The sequence below is a fragment of the Anser anser genome (genome assembly GCF_964211835.1).
Source record: "Anser anser genome assembly, chromosome: 18".
NCBI classification, from domain to species: domain Eukaryota; kingdom Metazoa; phylum Chordata; class Aves; order Anseriformes; family Anatidae; genus Anser; species Anser anser.
This window is the reverse complement of record NC_139739.1, coordinates 2805135-2828991: the sequence shown is the minus strand read 5'-3', so window position 1 is coordinate 2828991 and position 23857 is coordinate 2805135. Positions and strand designations below refer to the sequence as shown.

The following is a 23857-nucleotide window of genomic DNA, read 5'->3' as shown; positions in this document are numbered from 1 at the left end:
CACTGAAATCATACGTTGTAACCGGGCTGCGGGGCTGCGAGCTTCCCTGAGGGAAGGGCCGGGGGCTGCCCCCGGGGGCCGGGCCCTTCCCTGAGGTAAAACCGCCTCGGGGGGAGCCCGCGGGGCTGAGGGGGCGCTGCAGGGCGGGCGGCCGCTGAGGGACGCGGCGCTGAGGCGGCAGCGGGGCGGTGCAGACGGCGGGGGAAGGGCGGAGGCGGCCCCGGCGGCCCCGGCGGCCCCGGCTCCTTTAAGCGGGCGGCAGGGGCCGGCCCGGGGCGGAGCGGGGCGGTGGCGGCGCGGAGCGGAGAGGAGAGGAGCGGGCGGCGGGCTCGGCCGGGGGCTGGCGGTGGCGGCGGCGGCAGCAGCAGCGGGGCCATGGCCGCCGACGTGTTCATGCGGCCGGCGCGGCTGCTGGGGGCGGCGGGGCCGCTGTCCCCCCGCACGGAGCCCGACGAGGACTCGTCGGACACGGACGACGGCGGCGCCTCGTCGCCGGGCGGAGGGCGGCGGTGCGGGCCGCGGCGGGGGCAGCCGCCGGGCCCCCAGATCATCCACTCGGGCCACTTCATGGTGTCGTCGCCTCACAGCGAGCACCCTCCCAAGAAGGGCTACGACTTCGACACGGTCAACGAGCAGACCTGCCAGACCTACCAGTTCGGGGCGGCCCGGGGCGGCGGCGGCGCCGGGGGGCGCCTCAGCATCGACGCTTCCCTCACGAAGCTCTTCGAGTGCATGTCCCTGGCCTACAGGTACCGGCCGGGGGCTGCGGGCTGGAGGCGGCCCTCAGGGGCGTTGGGTCCCGGCCCCCATCGCTTCAGCATCCCCCGGGTTTGGGGGGGCGGCCCCCGGAGGCTCGGGGGAAGGCCCCGGGGGTGCCCGTGAGGCGCTCCGCAGCTCTTTCGGTGGAATTCCTCTTTTTTTTGTGACAGGTTCCCGCAAGTAGAAGCTGTCGTTGTTTCCTTTGTTCCGGTGGCTGCGGCTGGGGAGCAGCACTTCCTGGGTTTATCTGCGCCTTTTGCCCACGCTCCGCTTTTGGTTTTCGTCTCTTTAGTGAGATATTCCGATATTTTTCCCGTTTGCTCCCTTTGTCTGCCTTCCAAAATGGAGGCAGAGCCGTGGAACAGGAGTGTTTTTGGAAAGATGTGTCCCCGCTTGCAGCTTTTGTTCCGTGTGATACAGCAAAAGGTTAGGCACGGTTTGGAAGTTGATTAAAAGGAAGGATGGAAAGCTCCCCCGAGCCTTACCAACAGAAGGATTTATCTTCCCTTATAAGAACCATCTTAGCTTAGTAAAAGGAAACAAACTTTGCCCACCCCACGCTTCTCTATTCTTTGTTCATTTTACAGAGACTTTTCTCTGTTTTCAGTTTTTTTTAAGTGAACAGGAAGCAATAGAAGCGCCTGTTCTGTATGTGTAGTGAGAAAACGTGACATAAATAACCCTCTTAGTCTTTTTACCATGCGAGTTATTAGTTATTGGCAAGTGAGTGAGTCTTAGATAGGTGCATACAAAGATAGATGTAAAATCTTGGCGTTTACAAAGGAAAATAAAACTGTAACGCTTGATTAAAAATTAACCAGTCTGCCCTTACTGTACAGGCTGAGAGGAAAATGCAGAGGAACCAAAAGTATTGCCAGCGACAGGACTAGACTCCTCACGTGTGTCTGCTCATCGGCCTCAATCTGCTTTATTTTGTTGGGTTTCCACCAGTGTATCCTTGGGATTTGAAGGCTGAGGATCACATCTAACAAAAGGAGGATTCCCTGATGTAAATCTGACAGTGCTGAAATCTGTTACAGATGCAAACATTTTGCACCAAATCTATGTTGGCAGAAAGGATTTTATCCTGCTTGTTGGTGGTAGTATGAGGCAAGGTGCAGAAAACGTCGTCTCAGAGGTTGCCAAAGAAAAGCAGATTTTTAATGTTTCGTACTTGGGTACCTGAGTGTTTGCTTGCTTCTAATCATGAAAAGTCCTGCCCAGGTACAGTCTGCTTACTGGGTGGCTTTGTGATGATTATTTTTTTTAATTTGCCTAACATTGTAAAATTGTCTCTGAAAAGCGAGATCATTACGTGATACCGTGATGACGATTTAAAGAAAGGTTGATGGAGCACGGAAGATGAACCTCTGTACCTTAGGAGTGGTCTCTGTCCATGTTCTCCTCAGGGAGCACATGGCCCTCAGGTGAACGGCAGCTGCCTCCTCTGCCGTGCTTCAGGTTTGGTTTGAGGTTTACGAGCTGGTTTATGGGGACAGTGTAGTTGTTGTTGCCTCTGTGGCATCTTCCTCCTTATTATCTGATTCAGCACTGACAAAACCTGCAGATATCGTGTGTACATTTTTCCTACAGGCACCGCTGGATAGAAATTCACTCTAGGAAAAAAATGAAAAAAACAAAAACAAAAAATTGGAAAACAAAAAGGTGAAGAAATGTGGTTTGTGGCAGTTGCAGAGCCAACAACAAGGGGAATGAGCTAACTAAGCATGTTTCTAGAGCTGGGTGATAGCTATGTTAAATATAAAAACAGGGAAGTTGATCTAACAGAGCTGTGTGCTGTATTTATTTACACTTGACACCCATTGCTAGTATGTCAGTGTTTAAAAGTCTTAAAAAGAAGCACTGAATTGTCTGTTTTCTATTAGTTTTACCAATGAGCTAGCAAAAAAAGTTTTGCTAGATTACCTAGATCACCAGGTCAGGGTGGTTTATGTTCAAAACGACCAAATTTATGCTGAATCACGTTTGCTTTGGGATGCACAGTGTAGCCTGGGCTCTTTTATTTGGCTGTGCTTTTTTTTCCTCCTTCCTTTTCTTCCTTCCTTTTTTTTTTTTTTTTTCTTATATGGCTTTGTGCTGTTAAGTAACTGCCGCACTTTTTATGTCAAAAAAGCTATTTTCAAACATGAGGGAAGTAATTCCCTCGTGCCTTTGAGCAGTACAAGCTAACCTGATTTTAATTTTCACCATATGCGCCTCAGTCACGTATCCAGCAGCACAGGTAGAGAAACCTCATTTCAGATGAGCCATTTCACAGGGGAAAATGTGACCGGAGCATGCTCCGCTGTACAGTTAGGAGATTAAAACAATCTTCTAAATCAATAAGTTACTTATAAACGCTACGGTTTACAACAGGTATCACGTGGGCTGCGCTTTATCTAAATGTCACCAGTTTTTTTCCTGAGATTGATTGTGGGAACCGTATCACACCGACGGAGGTAAAAGAGCCCTGTTTTTTCTCTTCTAGCCCTCTCATCTCAGCCCTCTAAAACAATGTGACCTTGCAGATCTTAGTATGTGTGTAGGTGGCCCGAGTAACTGTGATCAGCCTGTGGCAGGTAGGCACTTTAAAGGCAAAGATGTAAAAAATGTGCTTTCCAAAATGGAAATGACCTTTGGCGTCGTTCGTTCTAATAAAGAGAAACTATGCCAATGGTTGAGTGGCCTGTAATGGTCTTTAAGCAGAATTTTGTCAAATGATACGTAATCCTGATATTTAATTTAGTAAAACCCTTTAATAACTTCACAATTATTCAAATATTTACATTACCGGAGAATAACTTCCCCAAACTGAACTGTGTTCTGAGATGTTCCGATTACAGCACGTCATAATGCATGTTTTTATTCTCAGATGTGGACAGAAGAAGAATTTTTCCTCTTCGTTTTGGAGAGCTGTTGTCTTCAGCAGCAGGGTAACGCTCGGCTCCTCGTAGAGTCCAGGCTGAAGGCTTACATGAAGGAAAAATTGTGCCTTAAGAAAGGTCACTGGAAACCATTAATCGCCCTAACAGGCTGCAGCGTGGGGCTGGTAGCGTTCCCTGTGGAAAGCTCCGCTCTGTGAACAGGGGCATAGAGTTTGCTTCAGTTACTTTCTCGAGGTGCAGGGCAGTTAAACAGCAGTGCAGAGTTCACTTGGTACTCACACCCTGTAAGAGAATGGGAGGTCGGTGAGGGCCTGGGACCATGTAGCTCATTTTCTCTGTGGAAGCTCCCCTCCTGCGGCACTGCGAGAAGATCCGTGCAGCGGAGAGAATGGGCTGGTCAGTTTTGTGTGGAGTGTGGTCACGTACGTAGTGTAAACACAGCACGAGCTTTATTTTAGGAATTAACGAGCGTGAGTAGTATCCTTAATGTGGGCGGTTTTCTTTTTAAACTCGTGTTACGTATAATTATGCCAGTTGATGTCAATCTTACTCAGCGGTAGGATGTGATAGGGGCTTTGTGGGCTCCTTTATTATTCAGGAGCCTCAGAGCTCTCACCTTCTAATAAGAGCTTAAGGAGTATGCCAGGTGTTGTACTTTAGGTAAGAGCCTTAGCACTGCCATGAGATACTCTCTTAAAACCTCCTGGATCCTGCTCGTTAAAGTTGCACGGAACATGACACTTGGTAATGTTGCACGGACAGCGCCGGGAGCGGTGGCATCGGCTAGCTTTTGAAAAACTTGCCAGGTCATTTCTAGATCTCATCTCTCCTCCTCAGCAATCTGACCCCGTCACTTCACGTAGCTGCGAGCCAGAAACATTCCCTTCGCTGGGGGACTGACATTAGGGGTCAGCTTGTTTCCAAAGCACGCCTGCCACATTTACTTGGTTAACGCAGCGTGCGTTTTGGGAAGTTCTTGGCAGCGGTGCTGGGAGGTCTGAGATAAAAAGCTTCCAGAACTTAATTACACATTTTATACGCTGATTTTAGAAACTGCTCTGACCAATAGACCTGTGCTCATCCCTTGAACGAAGCCTAACTTAACAGCACTGCTGTGCTACGAGTGCTCGTGGTTAAGGGTAGCAAGGATGCTACGTTCGGGGTACAGTATGAATCAGGGCGTTGTTGCTGAGCCTATTACCTTGCGTAGGTCAGAGGCCCGATATAGTCACAAGCTTTTAAGCTCTGTTTAAGACGGGCTTGTAAGTCCCACCTTGCCAACCTTGAACCTCAGGAAGGTCTGCAGAAAGATTGCCGAGCTGTTTTCCTGCCGAAGATGCGTTTGTTTTGCCAAAGCAAATGTTTAGTAGTGGCAGTGTGAAAAGGCGTTCGTTGAAATTAAGGTTTTGGTGTCTTTGGTGCTGCACACGACTAGGAAGAAGTGACAAATCCTGTGGGCAGATTTAGATGCAGGAACAACCCGTTTTGGTCTGCTCCTGGTGATTTTGGTGGCTGCGCAGGTCGTGAGCTTCTGGTGGCTTCTGTGGAGCTGGCTCTGGAAGGTGTTACTGCGGTCTGGAGTGCGGTGATCGCGCTTCTTATAAAAGCCGTGTTGTTGATAGCATCTTGTGATTTACCATTTAATCTGCGTGTTGCGTTGTAGTTCTCTTGTCCCGTGTTTCCACACAGTAAACAGATCTTATTTTCTGGCTTAAATACAACGTGGATTTCGTAATCGCAATTTTTGATGGGTTGCTGAAATAGGGAGGAGGGAGCTAGTGCGTCCTCAGATTGCCAATTCTCAATAACTTCTGCATGGTCTGGAAAAACAAAACTTGGCTGAGCCGCGAGACTTGGAGTTACTTTTACTGACAATCTTGTGCCGCGTAATTATGATGCGCTCCGAGTGAAGCAGAGTTTGATGCCCACAGAAGTTATCACATCGATTTCCAGTTCTCTCCCCCTTATCGGTTTTTCTTTCTTTCCTCTGTGTGGCAAGAGGAATTAAAGCCAAGAAACTTGAAACTCAAGTCTTAACTTCACTTTCCACATCCTCCTTTAGTAGGTCACTGAATCATTCTTGTTTGTTACTCTCCCATGTGGGGAAAAAAAACTCCACTTCTCTGGAAGGCGGGGTTGGTTACCCAGGCACTTCAGCAGCTGCTTATCTGTCCGCGTGTCCTTAAGCTACGATTAGCCTTAAACAAACGGGTGTCTGCGGTGCAGCAAGGTAGAAAGTGGTGGGGAGGAATACCAGGAGCTTTGCAGCCATACTGAGCGGGTGGCTAGGCGTTTCTGCAGTGTCAGAGGTGTTTTAACTCTGCAGAGAAACGGAAAGAGCATGAACTCTTGTTTGTGTGAGCGGGATTTCCCCCTAATAACAGTACTCGGCGATCTCTTGCAAAGAAGGAGGAGTGAGGGGGTGAGGAGTGAGGCCAGGGGCTGGCTGAGAGACGGAGCAAAATTAGGAGGATCTCTGAGGAATGCATTGAGTGAATCAGGAGAGCCGAGATAAAACCAGGCGGTGGAGTTGATAGCGTTGGTAGAGGAGGTCACGGAGATGAAAACCAGAAGGAGGGGAAAAAAAGATACCGTGAAGCTCAAGTCAAACAAAAGGGTCAGGGAGGAAATATTTGACAGGGGTGGGATGGAGCAAGAGTAAGGATGAGGGAGTTTGGGGCTGTACATAGAGAAGAACTGATAAAAAGCAGGAAGGTGAATGCGTAATGTTGGGTTAGAGAGAGGTGAGGATGCCGGGGTCGTGCTGTGCAGGACAGAAGTAGGTGTGAGGTAAGGTGATGTGGAAAGAGAGGATGGGTGGTGGAAGGTCTGGCTGGGGTCAGGTCTGGCATTTCTGCCCTGTGCCGGGGCAGTTAGACAGGAAGCACTTCAGAAGAGTGTGCCTGACAAGAGGGAGGGAGCGAGGTGGGCCACGCATCGGAGGCGTGGGTGATCACGCAATAAAATGGGGGCAGGGGCTCCTGGGTTGGCTGTCCTGGAGCTGCCTTGCTTCCTTTTGCTGCTAGAAAGAAATGTTCGTCTCTCTAAAACAAAGCAACAACAAAACTTAGCAGTTTAGAAGCTTGGACCAGCCTGGATTTACGCTAGTACTTCGTTTGTAATTAAAAGACGAGGCTACATGCCTGCTGCTTCCTTCCCTTTGTGTGCAGAAATTAATTGCATTTGCAGTTTTCCTCATCTGTCCTTTGATATTTGGACGTCACTGGCATGAGCAGTCTCTTTAAAGACAAAACTTCTAAGCTACTTCTGAGGAAAAAGGCAAGGTTTCTGAACTCTTTGATGGCTATTGAAATATTTTACAGCTTTCATACAATTTTCCTTTCGGTCCGGGAAGGAAACCTTTAAAATATCTATACAACAATTATAAGGATGATTAGGAAAAGTACTCGTTTCAGTTGCCTCCAAAGAAAATAGAGTTTGTTCTTTGTGTTGCAGACAGCGATGGAAAATTCAGAACCTGATTGTTTTTAGTGCAAGCTGGAGTTACACCGTTGTCACCGTTTCTGAAGCAGGAAGGCTTGGGAAGTGGGGTTAGGAAAAACTGGGTTTTCTAGAAATGACTTCAGTGGTTTCACTGCTAGAATAGGAATTCCAAACGTGGGCTCCTCAAAATATGTTTGCTTGTTCAAAGGGGGGTCGGAAGGTCACTTCTGATTATTTGTTTTGCAGGTAGAACGTGCTGTCTTGGTGCCATTTGTAATATGATTGATGTCGACATCCCTTTGTGAGGAAGGCAGTAATCGCCATCGGAAACGTTCCCCTATGCCTTCGCCACAGCTTATTTACTTTGTGACACAGGCACAAAGCTTTTCGCTAGCCTTTACTTTCTGGCCTGTTGATCTTAGATAAATCAGCTAGCTGCTTATTTTTCCCTTTCTCCCTTCTGAAAACGGCCAGGGAGGTCTCAGCGCTGCAGAGACTCGGATGTGTGCACCGGGGGCTTAGAGAAGGGGAGACAAAGGCACGGAGTTCAGAAGTGATGTGACACGGGAGTCTGAAAGGAAGCTGTATCAAAGATGATGTTTCAGCTACAAACCTAAGTAATAAAGGAAAGGAGGCAAAAGGAAGACTTAAGAGGGAAAGAAGAAGCTGACACCTGTTAGAAAAGCCATTGCTGTCGTAACCGATGAGGAGCCATACAGGTGCAAACTACAGGGTAATAAAAGCAGGCTGGTGTTTTAACATCCATCTTAACGCATCTGGAAGGCCGCGAGCTGCCGACTGCCTTTGGCATTCCCTGACCTGCGGGCGAAAAGCACCTGCCTGCGCCCTGGGGAGCCGGTGCCTGCGCTTCGGAGACGAAGCATCACGCTCCCTGCGAAAGGGCTGCGCCTTGCAGGCACCAAGGAAGCTTAAATACCTGGTACAGGCACCAAGGAAGCTTAAATACCTGGTACATACCTCCCCGTTCTGAAGTCTGTGGCTGCTGGTGGCCTTCTGGAGAACCTAGATTATTTTTCCTAGCAAACTCCCGCTTTTAGAACAACGGGAGCTGTGGTGTTTGTAGCAGTTTGGGTTTTTCTCCTGTGGAGAGCTGCTCTGTTGGGCTTGGAAGTCCGAGTGGCATCCGCCTCCCTGAGCTATCAAACGCTTAATTGCCACGTGAGGCTTGACCCCTTTCCCAAGAGGGCTTTGCTCAGGAGGTGAACGCAGCTGGTTTCCTCCTGCCAGCAGGAGAGCCGAGGGCTGCAGTCGCCGTTCCCTACCCGTAGAGAAGGTTTCGGTTTGTGCTTTAAGGTGTTTGAAAGCGAGCCCAGCAGCAGTTGGCTACCTGCGAGAAATGATGGTGGTTTTGAGGTTGGGCTGTGCTTGCGTACGTGTAATAGAAAACGGGGCTGGGGGGGACCTTGGGAAGCCGTGCAGGCCCAAGTCACAGCGAAATGGCTCCTTCCTGGGCCAGACACCCCGACGGGTGACGTGAGGGAGAAGTTAGCCCAAACTTCCCTCCTCTCCTGCCTTCGCAGGCTGAGGAGCTGGGCGCGCTGTAGCTCCGGGGCCCCTGCCCGTTGGGAAGGTGTGATAAAGGTGCGAGGAGCGGCCGCGAGAGCTGCTTTGTCACCTCCGGGCTGTAAGGCAGAAGGCCCGGGCCGGGTGGGAGGGCCTGCAGGATTCCCACAGAGCGAAGCGTTCGAATCCGGTTTTGTTTAATTAGTGATACGCCAGTGTGCTTAGGCCAGACCACGGCTGACCCGCTGATAACCCTGGTGACATGATGCGTGCCGTGACACAGCGCGGTGCTTGCACAGAAGGGGGGTCGATTGTTCGAGTAGCTGAGCGCTCGACCTAACGAACTGAGGGCTTGTTCTGCAGCGCGTTGGAATATCTTAATGACTTGTCAGATCTTAATGCCGTGTTAAAGTTTAGTTGGACAACTCTTTGATCCTTGGTTTTGTGTTCACAGAACATTATTTACAGCGCTAATGCACAGCTACAGGCTTTCTCATCTCTGTTTCTAGCTTAGCTGATGGTGTTGTTCAAGGAAGCTCTGCTATGTTTCATGCTTTTTATTACCTGATTTTTTTTGTGTTTGGGAATGTCTTGCACATATAGAGAAATACATATATTTTTAATGTCATGGGAGATCTCTGGATTTCCAGAGGTATATTTATTGCTCATTTATACCACACCGGAGCGAGCAGAGGATATATTTGCAATTAAACTGCGTATGTTTTGTTTGCCCTTCTCTCTTTAATCGCAGGTACTTCCCTGTGCATTCCCTCAGCGATACGGGAAATGAAGCACAGAGTTTTATGGGAACAGTTCAGAGCAGGAATCGAAGAGCCTCGGCTGCGCCCAGCTGGAGGAGGAAAGGCAGCAAGCTGGAGGGACCTACTCCCTTTCTTCCACAGAGTCATCCTCCTACAAGCACAGGAATCTTGTTCTTGTAGCTTTGTTTCTGCGTGAGCACAGAAAGGCTTCCTCCCATCTCGGCTGGGAAATGAAAGGGTGGTCTTGTCTTCGCCGGGGTTTGGTGGAGTCAGCTTGTACTAGGGCTGGCTTCGGAGTAAGAGCAAGAATTGCGGAGCTGAGCCTTAAGGGTGACTGAGGGGGAGGGAGAAGATCCAGACGGCCTTGTTCTGGTGTAGTAAGTTTGTCCTTCCTGAGAAAGAAGATTGCTGTCATTAGTGTTGGAAACGAACAAGTATAAACTGCACTGTTTGTACTTGGGTCTTGCAAATCCAGGCGCAAGGTGGCGTCTTGCAGGTCCCTCCGCGTGGTGTTTGTGTGGTCTCCTGCTGTGCTTGCTTCCCGCAGAACCCTTCTGAGGCAGTCCCGCTGCAGAGGTAACTGCGTTGGGAGCTCGGGGCAACGCCAGCCCCTGGCTGTCGTTAAGGCAGTGGTGGTACATCCGGGGGCTTGGCCCTGAGGCTGTGAGAGGCGTACAGCAGCATTCCTCACCCCTGCAGTTTGTGCTGCATCTTGCACTTAGGACAGATCCTGTACACGAGCAAGGTGGGGCCTCTTATTTTCCCTGATCCTTCTAGCGGCCAAGCCTGTTAGTCCTCATGTATCAGCGTGGACAGGGGATTTTTATTTTTTATTTTTAAGCAGCATCTCTGCGTAACAAGACCCAAGCAAACACTGCAGAGGCACGAAGGACGCTTTTGCTGCTGGAATCTGTCATGTTCATTGTTTTCAGAACTCTGGCGTGGGATGTTTACTCAAAATCCTGACCTCCGCTTCCCTCTGCCACTTTGTTTACTCTCTCTTCCCTCAGGGTCTGGCAGTAACGCGGGCTCTGCCCGCAAAAGTTCGAGGACACGCCGGATGAAGTGCAGGGCTGAGACCTGTATCAGGGCTGCAGCGAACACAGGGATTTCTCGGTCTGACAGCCACACCACCTCCCCGTCAGCGTGAGCAGGTTGTCCAAGCCCTGTTCCTGCCTGCGTCACCCTGTCTCTGCCAGGGGCTGCATCGCCTTGCCTAATTTCTCACCCGATAAGGTCCTAGTGCAGGAGGAGAGCCCATCAAACCAGGAGTGACGGTACAGAGCCCAGGCCCGTGTGATGTTATTTTCGTGTCTCTGGAGCAGCTGGAATGAAGTGGCGTTGGGATTGCACAATAGATCTAAAAATAACTTGGGCCTACTGCATTTAATTACTGTCTAGCAACTGTACATTCGTGTGGCTAAACGCGAGCCAGCAAAGGCTCTTCAGCTAAACAACTTCTTGCTGCATCTTGCATCCAGATTTTAGGTTGCTGTTAAACTTTTTCACCGTTTATCTTCACTAGTGACGTCATTCCCAAAGGGAAGAGCTGCTCACTTCCTTGTGATTCTTCTCTAAAGTCTGTGGCTGCTCTTCATTCTCTCTCCTTACGCAGACCTTTGGTTTTGGAGCTGTGGTATCGCACCTGATGTAGCCTGTGCTTGTTACTGAGAGCTATTACTTTGTAGCAGGTCAGAGACAGAAATGAGCAACACAGTAAAAAAGGAAAGGCACGCAAGTAAAAATGAAGAAAGAAAGGCAAAAAAGGAAATACCTGAGCTCTGGGCCTGGCAGCTGTCAGAGCAGAAGTGCCAAATGGGAAAAGGCCGGTGGAAGATCTTGTTGCATTTCTGATGCCCCAATCAATAGCTATGGGCATTATCTGCTGCCATATTTCCCAGGGCAAAGAATGATATAATTTGTTATTTTCTAGCATGGTTGGTCTCTGCTCATCCTGATGAATTCCTGGATGTGTGTAGAGAAGCCGTAGCCATGTAGGCAAGCAAGTTAAACTGCTAAAATGATACTGAAAGTGGGAGCTGCCAGCATCAGGAGGACTTTCTGTCTTTGAGTGAGAGGCGACACAGCAAAGTCTGTGCTCTGCTAAGCTGTGGATTCAGAAATGGGCTCTGAAATTCACGTCTGCTAGCAGCACGTAAGGACCTGGATGTTGCATACCATTCCTCTCATGCTAGCTCATTATGTATAGAGTTCAGCAGAGGTAGGAATGTTCCCCAGTATGCTTTCAAACTCCTGCACATTAATGTCTGCACGGATACTCAGCCTGGTCCAGCTTTCTGTTTGCTGGGTAAACATATGTCCCTGGCAGGATGGAGGGCGAGTACGTGGTTGGAAGGCACGGCGGTGACGTGCCAAGTGTGGGGAAGCAGGGAAAGGGAACGATCTGCTTGCTTTTGCTCTCTTACAACACAGCTTTTTGAGAAAGAAAATCGAGAGGAGGAACTGTAGTGGGGGAGTGGGTTAATGACCTGAGAACACATGCGAAAATGACTCTTCTGGATTTGAGGATATGGAAAATTTAAAAAAGAACTAAACTGAAGGATTTCAGTATTATTGTGAAATACTTACAGCTGCTACAGAGCAAGAGAAGTACTTTGTATGTTGACAGCTTATTTCAGATGAACCCAGTGTTGGGGTGGGAGAAATAACTTGACTAAAGACACAGATGTCCTCAAGGAGGAAACTGCACGTACTTCAGGTACTTAGCAATCATGTTTGACAGCTAAAATGTATTGAGAATAGAAAGCAGACGTTGTGAAATAGCTGAGAGCCTCAAGCAATCTCTCAAAAAGCTGGGACATCTGAATCTGCTGCAGCAGTCCCCGCGATGGCTGTTCTCTATTAAGGAAGTCATTATCCCTCCCTTTTCTACACAAAGAGCTGCCAGATCGATACACATTCAACTCACATCGGTATGAAAAAAGAAAAGGGGGTCTATAGACACAGCAAGAGGAGAAATAAAGTGGTTCTTCCAATTCACTTGCAGGGAGTAGGTTGATATCGTTTCCCTTTACAACTGAGAAATGTTTACAAAAGACTGACTTGCTCAGAAATGTGTGTTGAGTCAAGGTAAGCAGAGGGCTCAGTTAACCTGCTCCCTGGTCAGGAAGGCTTGCGAGCTGGGTTGGGGCTGGTTTAAGCTCTGGCTACCTGACCCACCTGGGAATTCGTGGAGCTGAGTTTTGCTTTGTCTAGGGCTGCCTGAGATGTGCAGGGCCAGTGGGGACGTGGTCCTAGGGCTTTGCTGCCTTTACCTGTTTCTGAAGATAGCTGGAGGAAGGGAGCGTGCTGGGGACGGCAGGGAGTGCCACACAAACGTGCTTGTCCTGTTCTCGCTGCTCCCCAAGCACCTGCTTGTGGCCACTGCAGGAGACGGAGCCCTGGGAAAGCTGGACCTTTGGCCCGCCCGCCTGGGTGTTCGTGCAGCTCTTACGATAAAGCAGGCGAGGCTGGTGCCAAGTACTACAGCGAGCTAGGTGCTGCTTTAGTACCAGCAGTGGAAAAAATTCCAGGCAGCACTTTCGCTGCTAAGCTCTTATCTCCGTTAGTAAGAGACTTGTCTTCTGCCGTGTAAAAATTACAGCCTTAGAGCGCTCTCATTTTGTAGCTTTTGCTTGGTATGGAAACGCGTGGTTTTTTTCAGCACAGGACAGTGCGTGTCAGCGGCACTCGGGCTCTGGAAGCTGCAGATAAGTGCAGGCGGTGTTGCTGCGTGGCTGCTCTGTGTGATACCAGCCTGCTGCTGCCTTCCCTGAGGGGCTGCCTGGAGGGACCCGGTGTCCCACGGCCCTGCAGACACAGACAGCCGATACGTTTGTGCCTCCAGTGCCTCTGTGGTCGGATGTTGTCACCGTGTGACGAGGTTTCACTCGCTCACTTCATCAAACCAGCAGATGTTAGCGAAGAGCACAGCTCAACTAAGAGGCTCCAACATCAGATGCACAAAAATCTGCAATAGAAGTCAGTTCATTACTGCTTCTAATAAAAGTTTTGCTCTGCGAGTCTCTGTTTAGGAGCCCAGCGTGCATCCCATCTGCCTTCAGTATCCAGTCACACAAGCAGAACCCTCCAATCTCCAGTAAAAATCTTAGCGGAGCTTAAGGAGCCTCAAATTTTTATTAGCAGTTTTTATTAGCACATTAGTAGGCTTGGAATCTGACCTTGCGTGTGCTGATGTGTGCATGGAGCGAGCTTTTAAAGCAGGGAGACAGATCCTAGGAAGTTTAGAGGGATTGATTTCCTCTCCAGCAGTAAACATGTAACAAATGTCATTTACCTTTTGTTTGAGCACTCTGAGGGACCCTACCAAGTGAAGGCAGCTTTATTGTGATTTTTGCAAGTGGAAAAAACACGGTTCAAAAAGAGGCTTGTGCTAGGGTCGTTTAGCGAGGGGGGGTTTTGCTGTGGTTGTTTGGTGGGGGCTGTTTGTAGGAAGGTTCAGGACGGTGCTGTTACTGTCATCTGTTTTACCTGGGAATCCCCCACTTGTTTTGGGACCTAGACCATCCAGGGCCCTGCGAAAGCGTGTCCTTGGAAAGGGGATCGTGAGTCCAGCTGTCTTAATGAATGCGTGGGTGACTGACACAGGAATTTCTGAGCTGCTTTGCTGGTGGATATTTGGTCGTGGTGGTTACTGCCAGCAGAGGAATGACTTTATAAGAAAGGCCGCTCGCATGTAATCTGGAGAGACAGGAAATAAAGGAAAGCTTTAAACGGCCCCTTTGAAACTTCCTGCTTCTGATAAGAGCATTTTACATGGCGAGGGAGAGAGACATTTGAAGGGGACGATGAACTCGGTGTATGCTAGGTGTATTCTGGCTCCTAGGGAAGGTTCCTGGGCTCCTCAGCGATCCTGCTGGCCGGAGGCGAGTGTCAGAGGTGCTGCGATCCCAACAGAGATCCCGAGAGGAGGCACCGCATGTCCGGAGCTGCTGGTGGTCGGTCAGGTGCGGTCAGTGCCGTGTACCCCGACTTCGTTTGCTTCGTGTCTGCAGGATGCGTGCTTTTCTCCCCCAAAATATAACACACTCAGCAAGAGTTTCTGTTCTGGCTTTTCAGTCTCTTCTCATGCTTCTGAAAGTTTGGAGGCGTAATTGTGTCGTGATCGCTGTGTACTCGTCCTGGTACCTGGCCTTTCTGGAGAGAGGGGCGGCATTCAGAATTCGGTGCCGCCGAATTTGTCTTTCCTCATCCCCTTAAAGGGGGGACACTAAAGGGGGGGGAAGGATTTTGAGCTGTAGTTGTAGCATGCAGTCATGGACAGTGCTCCAGCTTCCCAGTGCTCCTAAAGCTTCACGCCCCGAGCACCCACAAGCTGGCGTCTCGGCTGTCTCATTTTCGGCGATTCATTGCTGAACAAATTGTGTTCATTTTTTAACAGGCTCTGAAAGCATTTCCTGCTTGTGTCGCAGAATCACGCAGACACTTTCGATCTCTTTGTGCTTGTGTGCCGTTCAGTCCCGTAGCTATTACACAGAGTTTAAAACCTTTATGCACAACCATTGTAAAGTAGCAAACCGCTCTCGAGCGCGACTCGAGCCGCGCTGCCAGGAACAGGGCCGCTCTCTCCGCCCTGTGTGGAACCAGGAATCTCCCTCGGCCTGTCCAACCCGAACTTGGCAGCGAGAGCTGTGTGGGAAAAGTGACGCGGATTCCGCGCGGTGAGCATTAGCACGCTTCTCCCTCGTGCCCCACTTAACCCGAGGAGGGGTCACTTACACAGCTGCGCGGCTCCCGCCGCTCTCGCCGCTGACCTGGAGGTGAAGGTCTGTTATCCGCCGCTCCTTCCAAGCAGGCGCAGCCTTTCCTGGAGGCTCGGCCTTCCCGGGAGGCTGCGGGCATCGGCTGCTGGATCCCCGGCAGCGCGGCTGCTCCCGGCAGGGGCCGCGGGAGCCGCCTGCCCCTGCTCCCAGCCGCTCGCCGCTGGCTGGAGGCTGGTGCTGGTGAAGTCACTGTGAAAGCATTTGTTTGCGCTCGGATCCAACGAAATAAAGATTTTCCTAGGAGGTGTATGTGGCCTTTCGGAGGGGCCTTTTTGCTACTTAACTCCTTTTTTATTTTTCTCCCCATTCCAGTCCGCTTTATGGTGGCTCTGGCAGGGGTTTTCTCCCTGCTTTATCTTTCTGAGGATTTTTTTGATCTTCCAGTAGCCTTAGTAGTAACAGAACCGTGCCATTACCCTCCTCCTATCTTCTGGGTAGTTCCTGGCTTAGCTTTTATGTACGGTTTCAATAAACTGTGTGTGCTGGTGAAGCCTTGAGTCTGCAGTAACTGAATTTGGGAACGAGCCTGGTGCTTCTCATGCTGCAGGGAGCTGCTCGCAGACAGCTGCTGGGAGAGCTTCGTTGCACAGGGGGAGAGGTGGGGAGCGCCTCTTCTTTTTAAAACACTGAAGTCATTTTCAGAATAAGATCCCTGAAGTCTCGGGGTATATTTATAGGCTCGCAGCGTCGTGCCCAGAACGTTACCCTACCCTCTGTGGCAGAAGCTCTGGTTTCAGGTTTCTGTCCCTGGTAAACAGCTCTCGGTTCCTGTCGGTATGAGAGCTGCGCTGATCTGCCCTGCTGATAGGGTTTGTTTGGGTTTGTCAGGGGCTCTCTGTGTGAAAAGTCTTTGAACCACAATTTAGGTGCTTGAAATAAGGTCCTGGATTATCGCATCTCGATCAGCCTATTACCCTAGGCTAAGGCCTTAGCATACAAAAGGATCCCGACCCGCTGGTGGCTCTGTGCAAGTGGGTCCTCCCGGCTGCCATCCTGGTAAACGGGCAGGAAAAGGTGCTCTGGGCAACACCTCTGCTTCCTGGGCATTTGCACATGAGAAGAGCCCTCTGCAGTGAGTGTTTTGAGAAGCTTGAGCAAAACCCAGCGATAGGAATCAAGTTTTAGGAAGAAGTGGAGAATTTCAAAAGACAGAGGAGGATCTCTTCCCCTAGGCTGAAGCTGCTCTAGAAGTACATGGTGAAAAGCCAGCCTCACCAGGGAATGCAGGACAGGCTTCAAAACCAAGGGAAAACAAATACGTGATCTTGGGTGAAGTACTTTGTTGACGTGCTTATCAGTGCACCATACTGATGATCACCATCATAGCAACTAGTAACAGTAGGGAAGCTCCTCGACCTCCCAGCAGGGATTCTGTAAGAAAAGTTCACGGTAGAACTGATCCATCCTTGTTGTGCCATCTCAGCGTCGTTAGATACAGGATGTTTCCTTGGCCTCGGCGAACTTTTATATGTTCCTTGAGCGGGAAGGAGGCTGCAGCAAGGCCGGTGGAGAGGAGGTGATGGGGGAAAGGGGTGCTTTGGGTGCCGTGGCTGCTCCCGGAAAGGGAATCGTGCGGCAGGGAGGGAGCTGACAACGAAGCTGTTGGTGGAGGTGATGCAGCAAAGAAAATCTGGCAACTATCACAGCCCTCACCGCTGCAGATCAGAGCGGAGTTACTGGTGGACCGTTGCACATTAGGAGCCTGAGGTGGGTTAAAGCTGGTTGTGTCTTTTTGCTCCTTCCAGGCAAAGAACAGAGTAAGCGCTCCCTAAACGCAAGTCCTCAATCCGGTGGTTCTAAAATAGTTTTGACAGCTTCGTAGGTAATGCAGGATGCTCATTTCTGGTCGTCCTGGCCCTGGGCAGAGAGCACTGAGCTGCGTGAAGCTGCGTGTGCAATCCTAGCAGCAGAGAGAAGGAGCTGGGTGTGAAGGTTTGATCTCCAGTAGGTTGATTTCAGTTGTTGGCCTGCAGCTTGCAGGCAGGGAACAGCTGCCTGGCGCTCTGGTTTCATGCTTGCTGCTTTACATACAGAGATAACGTGCTCATTTAGTTACAAGGGTGAGTCATACAAAACATGAGGCATTACGCTACACCGCAGAAAACATGAAAAGGAATTGACTTTCCACCTTCTTACCCAGCTGTTCTTGTAGGCAGTGCTGGTAGCACCTCCTGTTCTTAGCGCTGCCCACTAATTCCTGCTGTGGAACTGCACTTCTGGTTGTTTAGCTGTTAGAGCTGAACTTTCGCATGTTTAAGCCGATGGCTTTTGGATGAGAAGTTGTTCAAAGCAGTTCAGTCTGTTCCATGAATAAAGCTGAAACAAAACATGTTGCCCATATTAAAAAAGGAAAGAAAAGCTGGATTCGTTTTTCAAAAGTTCAGGTACCCAAGGGTTTGGAACAAGGTCCTTGAAATTCAGCGAGAGGGTTGCACATGTACCACGCGAGTGTTTTGTCCTGTGAACCTGAATTTGAACTTGGTCAGACTGTAACCTTGTAAGGAACTGGTGACAGCAGCCAGTCCAAGCAGCGAGCGCAGAGGTGGTCTCAGCGCGTCGGCTGGAGGTGAGAGCAGGGCAGGGAATTGGAGGATGCCGTTTGGCAGGCAAGCACAGGCACGTCACCTCCCGTTGGCCGGATCAGCGGAGCGGACAATGAAATGTTAACAGGTCTGTGCCTCAGTTTCCCCCCTGCAAAATAAAAGGGAAAGCACTGTGGGAAAAACCTGTGAGTGAAGCCTAAACAATAACTATAAATTATGTTTTGAGCACTGAAAAGTAAACAGCACGGGGGGCCAGCAAGGAAAGTGCTAAACTAAACACTCGGGCTGTGCTGCATGCCATTCTGTGCTATTCTGTACACGGAGAGGCTTAGGATGTGGAAAAACTGCTCGTGATCCTATAATTAAAGCTTTTAATTGTGAGAAATGTGCCGAGATACCAACAATATGAATTTGGAGGCTTTCTGCCTTTTTTAGTGCTTGCATATGCTACCATACATTTCCTTTTATGTAGAATTTAATGATAATTCAATAATAAGCATGCATTGTTGCTCAGTTCCAGTTGGAATTTGAAATCCACTGTATAAAGGGTGTCTTAAATCTGTGCAGGGAAGATTCAAGTCCATACTTGAATCACTGATCCTTACCTCAAAGGAACATTTTTAAAAAACAAAACTGAATGCTTAGAAATCGTGATAATCTTCACTTCGTGCTCTCCACATCTACATCTAATCTGCCAGGAAAATAAATTACGGATTATGTCATTTCATACCAGAACAGAAACTTTGGGTTGCAGTGTTTGTTTAAACAAAAAATCAGAACGATTTCCTGGGGAGTTTATTTGTTAAGTATAAGCCTGTATTGCTGCAGAAGTTTTGTGGCTCTCCTAATTGTAAGATTTTTCCTGCTCGCTGTGTTTACAGTGCTTTCTTCTGGGGGAAGGTCTGAGGAGGGCCGAAATTCTTACCCATGCTGTTATCTGACCAGCAGATATGTTCCTGGCAGACACCAGAAAATCTGATTAGTTGAATGTCTATTTGTAAAGGCAGAAAACCCTCTTTCATTAAAGATACAAACTGATTCTATTTTGTCTTGAATTCTCTAGCCAAGCGTGAAAAAAATCGAGACTGCTTTCTGCTGTGTTCTTCGTGGACCAAACCAAGCTGAGAACCAGCAATGCTGGTGGATGGGCGAGCTTAAGTACAGGAAGGATCAGGGAGAGGTTGTGCTCAGGAGTCAGCGGTGATGGATGGTGATGGCCACGCCTGTTTCTCAGCATTTTTGACTGAAATTATTGCTGACGTTATTTATGAAGCTTGCTTTCTCGCTGTTCCAGCTCTGTAGTAAAGTAAGTCCATAGGAGACAAATGTCTGAGAAGCAGGAACATTTTTAGAAGTATGGTTTCTGACTGGAAAACAGAAACTATTTAAATATTTGGTGTCTTTAAATAGGCACTGGCTGAAGGACGCTGCAGTCTCTAGGTCTCCTTGATATTTGTCTCGTTCCTTGTTCCCCTTCACCCCATGCTATTTCAGCGCTCTTTTCGCCCTTTCATAACTTGCCTGAAGTCTGCTTCTCCGGAAAGCATTTCTCCAGTCGGCTTTCCCAGCTGGCCACAAGCCTTCCTCTTCCTGTGCAGCTATTGCCCAGGTTAGGTTTGGCTAAAACTACAGCGCAAAACTTTTTTCCTTGTCTGACATAAGGATGGTGTAAAAAGCTGTCGGCGTAGATATTCCATCACCAGCATAGATGTGGTCTCTGTCACGGCAAGAGCCCAGATCCCGGGCAAATCACATTCAACTTTAAAACTGAGCTTAAAATGATAGATTTTAAAGCTAAATAAAAATGAAGAGCGTTTTGGTTATGGTGCATTTGTTGGGTCAGGAATGTTTGCTCCTGCAGTGTGACTGATCTTTTACTTTCCTGTTCCTTTTTAGGACGTGCACGCCTCAGCCTTCCTGGGTGAAATCAGTCTAGATGATATGTCCTGGGCAGGTGTTATAATTCCAGTTTGCCAGTGGATGACTTTGGTTTTTTATTTCTTTATTTTTTAATACTTCTATCCTCAGCATCATGTATTTAGAGGAAAAGTGTTTGTCCCTTTTAGTATCTCTGTCCTCAAGATTGAAGCATTGTTTTTAAAAGAAGGAGAATCAAACAATGGGAGAGTTTGGTTGTTTCAGAATGTTTGATGTAACTTTAGCACAAAGTTCTCCTTTGTGGACTGTGGGCAATATAAAATCCCTCCACAGCCTGGACTCTGCTACTGCAGGAGGATTTCAGGTGAGGAAGGTGAACCAGGTAACCTCAAGGAAATGAGCTGCCTTAATGCTTGCTTTTAAAACGAGCTCTGGCTGGGATTAGTGTCCTGGGGCAGCAGCTGGAATTAGCTTTGTAGCTACAAATAGTAAGATGTGAAAGTGTGGCCTCCTTGCAAGTCCTACAGACTTGCTTAATGTAGGAGAGTTTTTGTTTCACTTGCCTGCCTCCTTGCTCCAGCACACAATGCATATAATCTTATTCTTTGAATGAACCATTGTTTGGGGAAATATTGTTAGTTTTGGCTCCTGGAGAGCTGAGCTGACAGGCCCAACTCCCCAACAAAACACTTTGGAGATTAAAAAACAAACTGAAACCATTCCTTCCGAAAAAAAATGCTGGGGAGAAGCCAAAAAGTTTCTTTTCTGTGTTGCTGGAAAAGCTAATCTAATTAGCTACTGTAATATCAAATTGGATTTTTTTTTTTATTGCTTAAATTAAAAGCCTCTCTACTGTCACCTGCCGTAAAAGGGAAAATTAGAGTCTACCTTAAATGTTGAATGGTCGTGTACAGGAAGGCATTGGGGGAAAAATGCAGAGGAAGTGGGTTTTAAGACAGGAGTTAACAAGGCAAGAGAGAGCTCTTTTGGCACAAAGGCAATGGGAATCTGTTAACTAAATAGAGAAAGCACACTCTGTAGCTTGTTCCTGCAATTGAATTTGCAAAATTCAGGTGTGAAAATAAAATAATTAATTGCTTACCACTCTAGTACACAAGACCCGTATGGTCTGTTTGAGAAGTGACTCCTGCACGTTCCTGATAGCTGCTTTTCAAGGTATCTTTGCTGTATTTGCTGCGAATGTATATTTGGGCAGCAGGGTCAGGCCTGTGGCATGTGAACCTCGGTGCTCAGAGGTTTATGTTTAAATTCCATTTACGATAGATCTAGGCCAGGTGCTATGTGCGTGCAGAAGGAAAAATAACTGCTGAGCTAGAGAGGCAACCATAGCAAGAGGTTTTCTTCCTTATCCCTACATGTCAAACCAAGTGGCAGAGGGTGGGAAGGAGGCTTTGACATGCAGAACACAGCAGCATGACAAAAATCTGTCCCATTCCTAGCTCTGTCATTCACACACTGTGTAGCCTCGGGTATATAATTCAGCCTTACTGTTTGTTACCGTATTCTTAAGCAACAAATCGTGCAGTACCTTTCTTCTCTCTTGGTATTTTAAAGACCTCATGCACAGTATTTAATTCAGTACAATTCAGGACAGCTTGCCAAGGTCAGCAGCATTCACATGTCATCTTGTGGAGAATGAATTTGATTTTTTTCTGGGTGGAGGAAGGGGATTTTCCACACTGGTACCTGAGGCAAAGTCTTCCCTATTGTCTTCTATCAGGAAAAAAAAAAAAAAGGCTGAAACTCAGTGATAAACACTGCTGTTTTGACCATTTCTGAGGTAGATTAAAACCGGGGAACTGCAGGTTGAATCAGAAGCAACTAAAGAAGTAGGTTTTACTGTGTGGATTACTTAGTGGTGTTGTACCTTGCTGCAAATCTTGTGACATCTGAATGGTTTTCCATTGCTTTTAGAGCACAGCTGCTCTCGCTGGAATCTCAGAAGTGGAGAGTTCGGGTGCTCGCAGGTTCCTTGCGGCTGCCGGGCTGGTCAGCGAGCTGCTCCACACTTCGTGCCGGAGCTGGCAGGAGCAGCAGGAGGCAGGCCTTGGTGGCTGGTTTTTTTGTTTGCTCTGCTTTGTTTCTTTAAAATCTGAAGGTCGGCTTCAGGTAGGCACTGCTCTCAGTCCCCGAGCTGTTCAAAGTCATCGACTTTCCATTGCCTTTGGAACTGGGAGCAGTATCTAAACATTGCTGTCAGCTCTATGCTGATTTCTCTCACTAAGGCTGAAGTTGTTTCACTTACGACGTCAAGCTGGGTTTGTGCTTTGCTCCCATGGGAACTAAAAATAATAATTATTTTAAGAATAGGTTCTTAATCACTTCCTTCTTTTGATGCACTACTTTTTGTTTAGTATTTTGGAAGAATGTAATAGAAAATGTTTTAAAATATTTGTGTTTTAATTCCAGTTCTAATTGCCTTCTTGAAGATGCAAGGAGTATACAAAAAAATCATTACAGTTCCTTTGAGGGATATATAAACACATATATATTTTTCTTCCAAGAAAAGCATTTCTTGCTGTTATTCTGAAGATTATTAGTTCTGGTGCTTTGGCAAACTGTCCAGTCACATGGAGCAATTGAGATGAGCATTAAGTTGACGGATTTCTTAGTCGAAGGCACGGGGGCATTTTGTTAGTGTTAGTGGTGCATCGGTTGCATTTTAACAAAGTGGAACAAGCTTGCAGCAAGCTTGAAAACAGAATGAGATGATCTAAACTGGGTTCTAAAGTGAATGGAGATCCACTGTCTGCCCTGAACCCCCAGCAGCTGAGTAACAGGGAGATAAAATCGTGTGGAGATCCCTCCGCGGACTGGAAGAGCCTTGAAACGTGGAGTTGGGTTTGGGGAGACGCGGTGCAGGGTGGTGTACGGGTGCTGCAGCGTGCGCCAAAAGAAAGGAGAAGTCAAAACGGCTTTCCTAGATCTCAGTGAGCTTACACGGTGTGGTTGTACAGTGTCTTAGAGCTCACTTACAGGGAATCACATAAATTAGTTGTTGTTCTTCCTATTCCTTGCTGATGGATTGCGTGGTTTTCCATAACTTCCATTACTTTCCTATTACTTCTCAGCAGTAAATTTGCTCGCTCCAGCAAGCCTTGCTTGCCCTGGCAGGAGCCATTTTGTGCACCAAACTGTGTTTGTACTCTCATTCTCTGCGAGCAGCAGTCCCGAAGGCTGCTGAAAGCCCGCTTGCACCGCCGGGGGCCAGCGCCCACCCTGAGGGGGCAGCTCACGGACCCTGGTGAGCGCAGGACTCGCTTCGTAGCTGGCCTCTACACCCGCTTCCCGGTGTGTACAAAAGAGAAGAGTAATCCTGCTCTGTGAGTACATTTGTAGTTGCTGTGGGATGGGAAATTCACAGTGCCCCAGCGGAGGCCACCTCAAATCCGTCCGCTGGCACTGTGCTGCCGACGGACCGGGTGCTTGGCGGTCTCCAAAAGGACAAGGTTTGGAGGTGGCATTGCTCCTGTCGCTTGTCCGTGCACCCTCCACCACAGAAGACCTTAACCTCTTGGCTTATAATGTTTTAGGACAAACCTTGTGCCTTGGTTTGCATTGTCCTATTGATGGCAGTTTGTGTGGTTGGTGTGCTTACGTGGTAGTGAGGGTAAACAGACGGCAGAGGGAGACAAAGTAGGAAGACGTGTGAATAAAACCACAAAAAATGAGAGAGGGAACCTGGAGAGAGGGGTGATAGGTATACTTTAATCTGTGCCTTGAAATTTACTACATTATGAGTATTTCCCACTTCTGCTGCTCTCTCAGGAACATGGATTGATGATTCACAAAGTTGTGTTTAAGGGCTGGTTACTCGGTGTTTGTAGTGTTTACTGGAGTCCCTGTTGCTTCTTCCTTTTTCTCCCCTCCACCTCAAAGACTATTCATACGTAAGCTGTTTTTCTTTCCAGCCTTCCCTTTCCTTGGAGAAACGTTAATATTTCGAGTCTGTTGGTGATCCTGCGTGCCCAGCTTGCCCAGTTGCGTTTATTAGCATTGTACAATTCCTGGGTGGTGGATTTTCTTTGGCCAAAACTGGAATTTCGTTCATCCTTTCCAGTATTGCCAGTCTAGAAAATCAAATGGAACCACAGAAATGAACTTGTGTTGACTTCATCCAGCTCCTTGGCAAATTCCAAGCCAGGCAAACCTCCAGTGCAGCCAAACCTGCAAGGTTTGGGGCTTAGTTTTGAGCACTCTTGTTCGCAGTTAAGGGAAACTCCCAGGCTGGCGCTTGAGAAGATGGGAGGGATACTGGC

At 48.4% G+C, this 23857-nt stretch overlaps 1 protein-coding gene across 5 annotated transcripts in view; it reads left to right on the top strand.

The window, feature by feature from the left end:
- The first annotated feature begins 275 nt into the window (after positions 1-275).
- The window catches only part of MLXIP (MLX interacting protein), a 43064-nt gene continuing 19482 nt past the window's right edge, over positions 276-23857 (top strand). Inside the window, exons 1-2 of one of the 5 annotated variants that reach the window (XM_083804198.1) lie at positions 616-749; positions 9364-10650. Coding sequence is in view for 2 of the 5 variants with exons in the window: in XM_083804197.1 (XP_083660323.1) it covers positions 376-749 (374 nt within the window). In the remaining 3 variants the exon portion in view is untranslated. Of the gene's footprint in view, positions 750-9363; positions 10651-18762; positions 19006-23857 lie in introns of all 5 variants that reach the window. The other 4 variants (XM_083804199.1, XR_014573602.1, XM_083804197.1 and 1 more) reach the window with 4 other exon arrangements.